The sequence below is a fragment of the Solea senegalensis genome, linkage group LG6, assembly GCF_019176455.1.
Source record: "Solea senegalensis isolate Sse05_10M linkage group LG6, IFAPA_SoseM_1, whole genome shotgun sequence".
Classification (NCBI taxonomy): Eukaryota; Metazoa; Chordata; class Actinopteri; order Pleuronectiformes; family Soleidae; genus Solea; species Solea senegalensis.
In genome coordinates, this window is record NC_058026.1 from 18,102,281 (window position 1) to 18,112,942 (window position 10,662).

At 41.6% G+C, this 10,662-nt stretch overlaps 1 protein-coding gene across 1 annotated transcript; it reads right to left on the minus strand.

The window, feature by feature from the left end:
• Positions 1 to 5,657: 5,657 nt before the first annotated feature.
• adra2c (adrenoceptor alpha 2C) lies at positions 5,658 to 8,130 on the minus strand. The gene is made up of 2 exons (XM_044027514.1): positions 7,862 to 8,130; positions 5,658 to 7,735 (listed from the first exon to the last, which is right to left on the minus strand). The coding sequence occupies exon 2, from the start codon at positions 7,712 to 7,714 to the stop codon at positions 6,374 to 6,376; it is 1,341 nt and encodes a 446-aa protein (XP_043883449.1). The 5' UTR covers positions 7,715 to 7,735; positions 7,862 to 8,130; the 3' UTR covers positions 5,658 to 6,373.
• Positions 8,131 to 10,662: the final 2,532 nt, after the last annotated feature.

Here is a 10,662-nt window from a genome sequence, read left to right on the forward strand (position 1 = left end):
ATTTCACCATTAGGGTAATTTTCCACTCAATATGTTTATGGCCTGTTTGATGCTAATTAAGTATTTGAGTCTGTCAGTACTTATATTGTTTTGCACTACATAGGAAGTTGCTGCTTGCTTAATCAACATGGTAAAAACAATATGCTGCTAAACATCAATATGTGACCACTGTCACTGTGTGCATGTCAGCACGCTGATGTTTGCTATCACCCAGTTAAAGCGGCGTTTTCCCGACACAGCTGCACAACCTTTTGGACCTCGATACTTAAATTCAAACCGAAATGAGAGCAGAGCATTTGTAGCCATAAATAAATAATTGTTTCTTCCTTCATCAGCTTTTATACTATTTCATACTTTCATAATTTCATGTACTACTGGTATTTTGAGTCTTCTTACTTTTTTCTCTACATTTCTTTTGTTTTAAGCACTGCTCACTCCAGGAAGTGGTTATATAATATTCGAAAAGTTTCTACATGTCTAGAAAAATAAAAAAAGCATGTCTGTTTAAGTGTTTGTGGAAAAAATGTGTTGGCTTTAATGCAGGTTTGCAACTGAGGATCAACGTGTTAATGCTCAAATAAGGAGAAAACAACCAGAGCTGACCATCTGGCAGCGCTGTTAGAGAGCAGAAAGTGCTATTCTCCTGTGAAAACTATCACCAACGAGTCCACAGTTAAAATGGAACCGACAACATGACATCTCTCTTCCCTTCAATTAAAACATTAATTGAACCAACAAGTGCTTATTCAGCTATCAAATTTTATTAAGAGTGGCTTTATTAGACGGTATCTCTGAATCAACTGCCCATGCACTATAATGTCACAAGAGGCATATTTACAGCAGCCAGCGTGCGTGTGTGTGTGTGTGTGTGTGTGCGTGTGTGTGTGTGTGTGTGTGTGTGTGTGCGCACCACTCTTCCTCTAGTGAAGCAGAGGCTGCTGCTTCACAGAATGGATGGCTGCTGTCAGACTGAGGAGAAGAGATAGATTGATAGGGGAAGAGAGTGAAAGGGGGCGAAAGACGGGTTGAGGCGGCGTGAAGAGTGTGAGGCGATGGCAGATGGTGTGCGAGAGATGGAGTCCTCTGCTCTTCCATCCTCGCTGGGAGGAAATAAGAAGTATATGGTGAACCCTGAAGAAATAAAAGGACACTATGATTGTTTAACAAATTGATTTTCTCCTGTAACTGAGTCTCCTGTGCGCCACATCTACCCACTGACTTGTCTCCTCTCTGCTGGAACATAATCCTTCCTGGACTTTCTTATTTATTAATCAAATACTCTTGTATTCACATCCAGTTTCTAATTTGTATTTGCCTGCCAGCAACCACCTCTAGAATTGTAGCACAGCAACACTGATAGACAACATGACAAATTACATGGTGTTAGGCACACTCTCTGCTTAAAGGTAGGAACATGACATTTGCAGAAATCCATTAGAGAATGTTTTATCCAGATTTCTGTCATTGTTTTCGTTCACTCTCATCTTTCTCGTTCACCTCTGAAATCCTTAATTCCTTGTAAACGGTGTGTGTGTGTTAAGTTTTATCTCAGAGTCACAGCTTTGGTATCAACATAGCATATTAAAGATTAAAAAAAACATTAGGGATTATTAAAGTGATACATATATGAGCAACAAAAGACAGTCACTAGGGACATAAGTAATTTCTGAGGCTATAAACATGAATTTGCAGTAAATATATTGCAATGGACTTCTACATCTACAAATGTACAATTCAAATTGATTTAATGTACAGCAGATGCATCACTTTTGTGTTTTCCCATAAATGGTTTCCGATGTTCTTGTATTTGTAGCTTTGTGAGGACCAAAAACTGTATAAACCATATGGAGCGAGAAGATTTTGGGAAGGTGAGGACATTTTGGCTTGGTCTCACATTGTGAGGGTCGAATGCTTCACAAACGTGTGTGTGTGTGTGTGTGTGTGTTGGGCATTTGAGGTGTGTTTGGGTTGTCAAAATCTAATTTCTGCAGTTTTTCAAAATTCACTTGAATTTTATATTTTTGTATGTTTTATTTAGCTGCAACTCAATGTCAAAAAGAAGTAAAAAAAGAAACCATAAACCTCTGTGTAGCTGAAACCAAATTTATTTTCTTTGTCTTTTTAAGTACATGGGCATTTATTTGCTTGTGTGTGCCTCCTTTGCAAAAACAAAATTATCTTTTCATTGCGTGTTCATCGAGAATTGGATGCAGAAATCCTCACAGTGAGAAGACATGGAAATGTCCACAAAAAAGAAAGGAGGAAGATTGAGTTTAACGGCTGTATGACTTCACAATAATGAATCGGGTTAGACACAGTGGTGAGGAGCGAAAAATTGCTGAAGTTCAGATACAACCGAAAAAGGGCATTTTCTCAAATTCCCCATAAATTCAAAACCTGAGCATTATCTTTATCCCCTTCTGGGGGTTTGGCTTTAGAACTCAGTGTAAGTATTTACCACAGCATGCTGCACTGAAAAGCCCTGTCTTATATTGCTACTCTCCGCCCACCGAGAAATTAGTCATGACATATATGAGGGAGGCGGAGGAGACGAGGGATTTGGAAGGTCAGGCTGAGTTGAAGACATCATTGGCGCCTACGGGAAAGGAGACAGCATATTTACGAACTTTAAAGATTTATGGAAAGATGAAGTTGAAGCTCAGTCCATAATCATATTTTCACATTTGTCATGTTTCATACAAGGCCTGATGTAAGCATTAAAATATTCAAACTCAACTAGTTATGTGAGCGAGAGGATGAGTTAGGTAAAACAAAAAAAATACTGATTAAATCAATAAATAATGAAGCTGCGGATGAAGAAAACATCCATTTGCCTCTGTCTAGCCTCATAAGCTCGGGAGCATTGAAACTGTGACTTATTAATGAATGAATGACAAGTACAAATAAAGGCAAGAGTGATCAATAATTGAAGGAGACGGGAAGTATTTGCTACATCACACCAAAACCAGGAGATGTAACTAAACTAAAACAGAGCAAAGTAATTGTAAGCAGGTGATGGTGTGATTTATTTGATTTATGAAGCACTTTTCTTTTGCAACAAGTCTTATGCTCAGTCTGTGGCTTTTTTGTCATGCACAAAATAAGACATGAGAGCCAGAGAAGGCTGCAGGCGGCGAGACCAAACACACTTGAATGCTGTTGCCGGTTTTTAAAAATGGCGGGTTTGATTCTTGTCTTGGACGACACTCCCTGACCAATAAGTGGCCGGCGGTCTGTTGACATCACATTTTGGTTTCGGCTCAGTTCGCTTGGAACCTCGCCAGAGCAGGTACCAAAAAAAGCACCAGGTACAATCACCAGTTTTTGTTGTTAGTGTGTTATTAGAGTTAGTCCGTTCTTAGGTCATACTGTTTTTACCTTTATTTTAAGCAACCTTTGGATATAGTTAGGTAATAGTTGATTTGAACACAGTTTCTGCATGTTTTTGGTTGAATTAAAAGTGGGGCATTTCTCTAGAACTGAAATGGAAGCCTGGTCTTGGACAACTGCTTACAACAGTTTTATGGGTTTTGCTGCAGATGTGCTAATAGCAAACCCACCAGCAGAATGAGAACATGACCCGCTGACACAACGAGCCATAAACACTCTGATGAGGTAGAATCCATTCTGCCTGGTCATGAAGGCAACACTACTCAGCTTCAAGAGATACATAAATAACCATGAGACAGGGAGAGAGTGCAGGTGGTGGTGGAGGTGGAGGTTACACTATGTCTGCATTATCACAAATTGTCCAGCCTTCCTGGTAAACTCTCACCCGGATATGACCTTTCAGTGGGTTGAAAGGCATCTGATGTACGAATACACAGGATGGATAAAAGCACTTCAAAAGACACAGCTGACCTCTCCTCATGGATTGACCAGAGCTGCCCAGACAAATCTATCTCCTGGAGGATACATTAAATGAAGCATGACGAGAAAAGAAGTTGTTTACACCTATAATAAGTTTCAAGGTCGCCACACAGTGTGAGAGCCATTCACGTCTTTGAACGGAAGATAACAGTGTTCATTTAAAGCAAGCCATTATCTGGGAAGAATAGAAGATGTCTTGTAAGTGTTTAAGGCCACATTTGCTGCCTAATTTTGATCATATTGTAAAGACTTTCTTGCTGCTTTCTCTTCATCTGAAATGATTTATAACTGCATCTAATATAACTAATTCAAATAACTGTCCAGTCAAGAAAAGGAAACCTTGGATTGTCTGCCTCTCTCCTGCAGTATAGACTTTATATTGACTTATTTGCTTGCATGCCGACACTGAAACATGTGCTCAGGCATTTCAGCTGATAGTGTATGTTTTTCAATTAATTCCCATTAAGGGTTTTTACAGAATCATCATGCAGTTCATGATCGTGTCACACGCCCCCCACCAAGTGCAGAATGATCTCAAAGAATACAAGTAGCTTTGAGATTCTCTTGCAGCAGGATCCCTGCTGGGCTTGTTGTTTTTACAGGCTTTACTATTTCCTGATCTATACATTGTGTCTTGAGGGATTACGGATCATAAATATTTCCTAAATCCTTATACCTTAGTCCTAAATCTTTATTTCTGGTGCTGAAAATCCACCCAAAGATGTTGATGTATAAATAAAAACAGTTGCACAGCAGTAATGTCTTTATTTGATCTTTTCCAATGTGCTCATAGCAGAGAAGTAAACACTTGTTCTTTTAGAAAAGGACAGAGGTTGGCGTAACATGAAAATCCTTCAGGGCATTGTTCATATTTATACAAACAATACAATTTTACCATATAGACACATGTGTGGTCAAGCGCTGCCACACAATAATACTGTACTGTTCTCAGTTATTTACACAAGAAAAAAGCTTTAGCCCGTGCGGCTATAAATGTAAAGATGAAAATATTGACTGTATAAGTCATTTTGATGTCCTACTGGATAATATCACAGTTGGTGTGTGTGCATGTGTGTGCGAGCAGCAGACAATAAAACAGTTATAATGTGTTTGGTTTTAACTGTGGCCAAGAGGTTAAGGGAGAGAAAAGACATGTAGCAGAGAAAATAACTGAAGCGAATGCAACGACACTCGACCAGGGAGAGTCAAGCCCTTTTGAGAAAGTAGGCATATACATACACACACACATATAATCCCTAACTGGCATTTGGGATAAGATGTGGCAAACTCTTGTCTCATTTTACAACCCATTTTATCACTAAACATTTTTCAATTTGTCCCTTTTTTTTTTTTTTTACACACATTCTTTTACTGCATACTTGGTGAGAACCCTCAACGCTTTTCTTAGCCCAGAACTCTTCCCTTGACCATCACCAATAAATACAATTCTACCCATAAACCGACAACTAAGCCGTAACCCTGAAAAAGCCCTTAAAAATTCAGAGGACCAGCCAAAATATCCTCACTCTCCCAGAATGGCCTTGCTCCCTATGGTTTGTACATTTTGTTGGTCCTCACATAAATATACTAACAAGTACACACACACACACACTTTAAGCCTCAGTGGGTGACCAGCTGTCTCAGCAGTACTTCTGTATTCCATCTCTTGTCTCAGAGGAGGGAGGAGGATGCAAACACATGCCTTGCAGACCAAATTAAGACTCCATCCTACTGTACAGGCCGCCATATCTATACATTCATCCATACAGTAACAAGTCCTCAAAAAAAAAACCCACAACATGATGGAAAGTTTCCCTTACATGTCCCAGTTTAGATAACGGGAGCCACAAGCAACAATGAAGCTGAAATATATCTGTGTAGTATTCGAACATGAGTCTTATTTTTAGTGAAACAGTTTTGCTACTAAACAGTAAGCAAGGAGCCCCTTCGTCCCATTGGTCCACATATTGGGAGTGTGACATTATAGAAAGAACAGAAAAAACTGAGAGAGAGAGAGAGAAAGGAGTCATCCCACCATCTCGCATCACAAACAACGGTCGTGTGGAGATTGTCAAGGCCTTCGCATTATAGTCAGTGAATGAGGTCACATTATAAATCAAGTGTCTCTGTAAACCTTTCGCCTCCAGTGCAGCCATTGTGGTGTGCATGCAGCACATTTAACTGTCAGTTTATCATATTAAATGAAGGGAGAAGAAGCCACTGAGGAGGGGGAATGAACCAAAGCCACCGTCAGAGTCCAAATGCAGCCTGAGAATGGCATTTAATGAAAGCCTTCTCTGTGAATATCCTTAGTGCTTCAACCGTTGTACTTCAACATCTTTATTCTACCTTAGTTGGATTCTGTGTTCTCTTAAGAATCTCTTCATTTTAAGTGTAATCCCTGAAGGCAAAGGTGTGGAAATACTCTTTGTTATACAGCTCACAACAAGACTGCAGGGAAAATGTCTATTAAAAATCCAGCTGTGCAGGATGACCCCCCCCCTCAGAAAGATCGTTTCCATGACTTGCAAAGGATCTTCTGGAAGGCTCTACGGAAGTCCTGGTTAAAAATGGTGTAGATGACTGGGTTTAAGGAGCTGTTACAGTAGCCAATCCAGAAAAAGAACTTGAACAGGGTCTCTGGAATCTGGCACGGCTCCCGGCAGATGCCATACAGGCTGTAGGAGAAGAAGAAGGGGAACCAGCACACAACAAATACGCCCATGACGACGGCAAGGACAAAAGTGAAGCGTTTCTCTCTAGCAGCTGAGACTTTCTTACGGTTGACGGTGCTCCGGCGTTTGCGGCGGGACGAGAAGAGCTCTATGGACTTGGCACTGGCACGGGACTTCCTGCTGGAGTGTTTGGAGGCTAAGCTGCTCTTCCGACTAGACTTCCTGTCTTTCCTGTCGCCGTGATGTTGCCTGGATGAAGTAGAATTCTTTTTAGGTTTCTCATCAGAGGAGCTGCTATCGTCATAGTCGTCATCGTGGTCTGTATGTTGGTTTGCGTTCGGTCGTGGTGACTGAGCTGACTGCTCCTGGCAGTGCCCATTTTCACTTTCCTGGTCTTTCCTGCTCCCGCCCCTTTTAGACGTTAATGACCCACCCGCCTCAGCTCGGTCCATCCCATTCTCCAGAGGTGAGTCCACATCCCTCTTCTTCTCTGACATTGTTCTTGTCCTGGTCTTTGCCACCTGGTAGATCCGGATATATACAAGAATCATGATAACACAGGGTGCGAAGAAAGAGCCGATGCTGGAGTACAGGATGTACCAGGTCTCATCATTCAGGATACACTGGGGACTGGCCTCATTGTTGCTCCTGTCCATTGATATAAGTGGTGGGAAGGAGATGACAGCTGAGATCAACCACACCACCACAATCATCCCTTTAACTCTTTTCGGTGTTCTCTTCAAGTTATACTCTACAGCCTGTGTCACCGACCAGTATCTGTCCAAACTGATGGCACACAGATGAACAATAGAAGAGGTGCAGAATAAAACGTCCAGAGCCAGGTAGATGTCACACCAGACTTTGCCAAAAAACCAATAGCCCATGAGTTCATTTGCCAGAGAAAATGGCATGACAAGGGTGGCCACCAGTATGTCCGCACTGGCCAGGGAGACAAGAAAAAGGTTCTGGGGTGGTTTCAGAGCTCTGCTCGTTAAAACAGCAATGACAACCAAGACATTCCCGACAATTGTAAACAAAATCAGAAAGCTGATAAGTCCAGCCAGACCCCAGATAGCGAGCTGTGAGTACTGGTTCTGTGAAGTGGCATTAGAGGAGATATTTTCTGCCTCTATCCCATCTTCCAGGTTGGAGCTGTTTAAGAAATCCATTTTGAGTGTTTTTTTCCTCGTCTGTGAAGAACAAAAAAAAAAAAAAAAAAAACAAAACTAAATGTGCAAAAATAAAATGCAGAGATATCCCTTCAGGACTTCAATGACAGAAATCAAAATCAAATGGTGTTTTTCTTCTTTCCTCACCTGCTATAGTCCACATCCTGCATGCAAGTCTTTCCTTAGGGAAAAAATGAGAAGGAGAGTCTGAGAGAAAACAGAAAGGTGGTGGCAAGTCCGGTTTTTCTTTTTAAGTCCTGGTTTCAAAAATGTGCAGGATGCGCAGCAGCAGCAGCATTATTTCCATGGTTAGAGAGCGGACTCTCCTCATCTCCTCCTCTCCCATCCCGACTGCGCCCGCATCTCTCCACCTCCGCCTCCCCGTTGTGTCCTGAGAGAGGTTTGTAACAACCACGTGTCCTTTTTTTCCTTTTTTTCCATCAGAAAAAGAAAAGAAAAAAAAATACGAGCATGTACCCTCCCCGCTCAGTGAAGGAGATGGAAGCTGTTAGTGAAGGAGCCGAGATGTGGTTGGTGAAATAAACCAAAAATCTTCATGAGTGGAACTTTATTCGTGAATAATTAATTAGGTTCAGTCTAAGCTGCTCCTGGTGGAGGGAGGAGTGCGCTTGATTTCTCTCTGCGTTATGGAGCTGTAACTGACTGACGGGCTCAATCAGACAGATGATGAGCGCATCTTTGCTCGTGAGACTTTTGAAGGTCTGTTTCAGCAGGCAGAGCGCGCGACAGAGTGAGCGGGAGCTGCTTGATGGAGGTCACATTGCCATCAAACACGCACAGACTGGCAGCGCATGTAGCAGCAGCAGCAGCAGCGGAGCGCACGCATCGCGCAGCTCTGTCCTTCAGGGCGCGCACACACGCTGGAGGTCAGTGTTGCAACAGTCTGGACAAGCGCAGAAAAAACACACGAGCAGCGTGATTATCTATAGGCAATATTATATCTGCACACAACATCAGGTGAATAGATTTTCCAGTTTTGATTAACTTCTGCCCCGAGGGAGGAACGCGGAGAGAGTCAATAAGCGTGACCTTGTAGTGGAAACTTGATTTCCCCGCTCTCTCGTGCCATCATTGGCTTGTGTGTTTGTGTTGTGCTAATTGTGCTGATAAGAAGATTACAGGATTACAGGGTGCAGTTGTCTTGTTGTGATGGAGCTGAGCAGCACTTTTCTGGTTTGGAGATATCACAGACACTAAATCATCACTGCATGGGAAGCAAGCTGTACAGATTAGGCTTCAGGGCTTGTGTGATCCATCAGTATTAATATTAACGCATGGTTTCATCTCCTATGGGTTTTATCGAGAGATGAATCTACTATGACACCACAACTTACATACTCCTCTCAGAACATAAGAATATTCAGAATTTGGTCACATAACTTATTCTGAATTTAGCTTTTTTTTTTCTGTTAAAACGTTTCTGGAAATGTAGCTAATCAGATTTTCTGGAGCATTTTTGTCAGCGTTTACTTACACATTCAATATGCATCTCAAGTTAATGGGCACTTATTTGCCTTGGAAAAGACAAATATAGAGCTGTGGCAATCTCTGCTGACATAGGGCAATAGGCGGGGTACACCCGGGACAGTGTATAACTTTTTGATATGGAATAATGTTCTTTGAAGACAAACCATTGTCAGGCGAGTTCATACTTGGCTTTAAAAGCCAATCGGCTCCGCACGACTCTATATTTCTCCATAAAGCTGTGTTTAGATCTTGTTACATGCGGTGATATTCTAGCACTGTGCGCATGAAGTGATTTGTTTTATGCCAAGATAAATGGAGGCAACAGCGAAATGATCCTTCACTTTTCCTTCTAGTGAAGTAAGTCAACTGCAAAGAGGCTTGAGTATGACTGAAAGCACACACGCTTCTTTTCCCCACCCACTCCTGCATTGCTGCTGTATACACACTCCCTCAGTCAGGTTTGATAGTATTGCTTGGCAGAGCCTGTTACATTGTTTCTGTTCACGAAGACCAAACAGAGGCAGAATAAAGACATGCCGATTGGGAATGAAGGAAACTGGAGATTCTAAATTTACCATAGGTGCTAATGGTTAATGGTGTCTCTAAATATTGGCCCAGTGATGGACGAGCAACCTATCGTGAGTGTACCACACCCCTCACTTTATGCCATCTTGGATTGGCTCCAGCTCAGCCCACAGCCCATGACCCTTAACAGAATAAAGTGTTATTGATGAGGACATACATCCTCACTTGCCACACAAATAATAAGAGCTCCCTCTAACTGGTTCTTTCTTTTTCTTTCCCCACCAAACCTATATGTGCCTTTCTCTCCCTCTCTTTTTTCCCTCTTTGTCTTTTTGAAAGGAGAATGCAGCTGTGCACTGCCAAGGCTGTTCAAATTAAATCCAGAAAATCCAAGTCAGTAAATGTAATTTAAAAAAAATCAAACCTTGTGTAAAAAAAGTATTTGCTCCCTATTCCAGTTCAGAATAGTTTCTCCTTTGGATTAAAGGCAAAAAAAAAATATACAAATATTTTTTTCATGTGAGTTTAGCAATTACTTCAAGTCCACTCAGACATGTGCATCCACGCAAATGATCAGAGCTACGTCTGTGCCATTCTCTCACTTTGTTTTTTTTCTGTTAGGGTTTTTAAAGGCGAATGCAGCTGTGCACTGCCAAAGTTCAAATTAAATTCAGGACACCCAAGTCAGCAAATTCAATTTAATGAAGCGTGTGTGTAAAGTTTTTTGTTGTACCATTGCTGTCTTCCTTGTTACGTGTTAGTCCTGTCTGATCTGGGTGGTGCTGCCACCTGGAGAAAACCTCTTTCTCCTTTTGCTGGTATTAAGTTCCTGGACCAGTGTGTTTATTGACTGTGTCTCCTAGCTAAGTACCTACCATTAATCACAGAGTGTTCAGCCATACTGAATTAAAGAGCAGCCACAGCCGCAAGAAATC

What these genes read in the sequence shown, in the direction of transcription:
- adra2c (XM_044027514.1), bottom strand. Translation starts at nt 7,714, where the DNA reads ATGGATTTCTTAAACAGCTCCAACCTGGAAGATGGGATAGAGGCAGAA.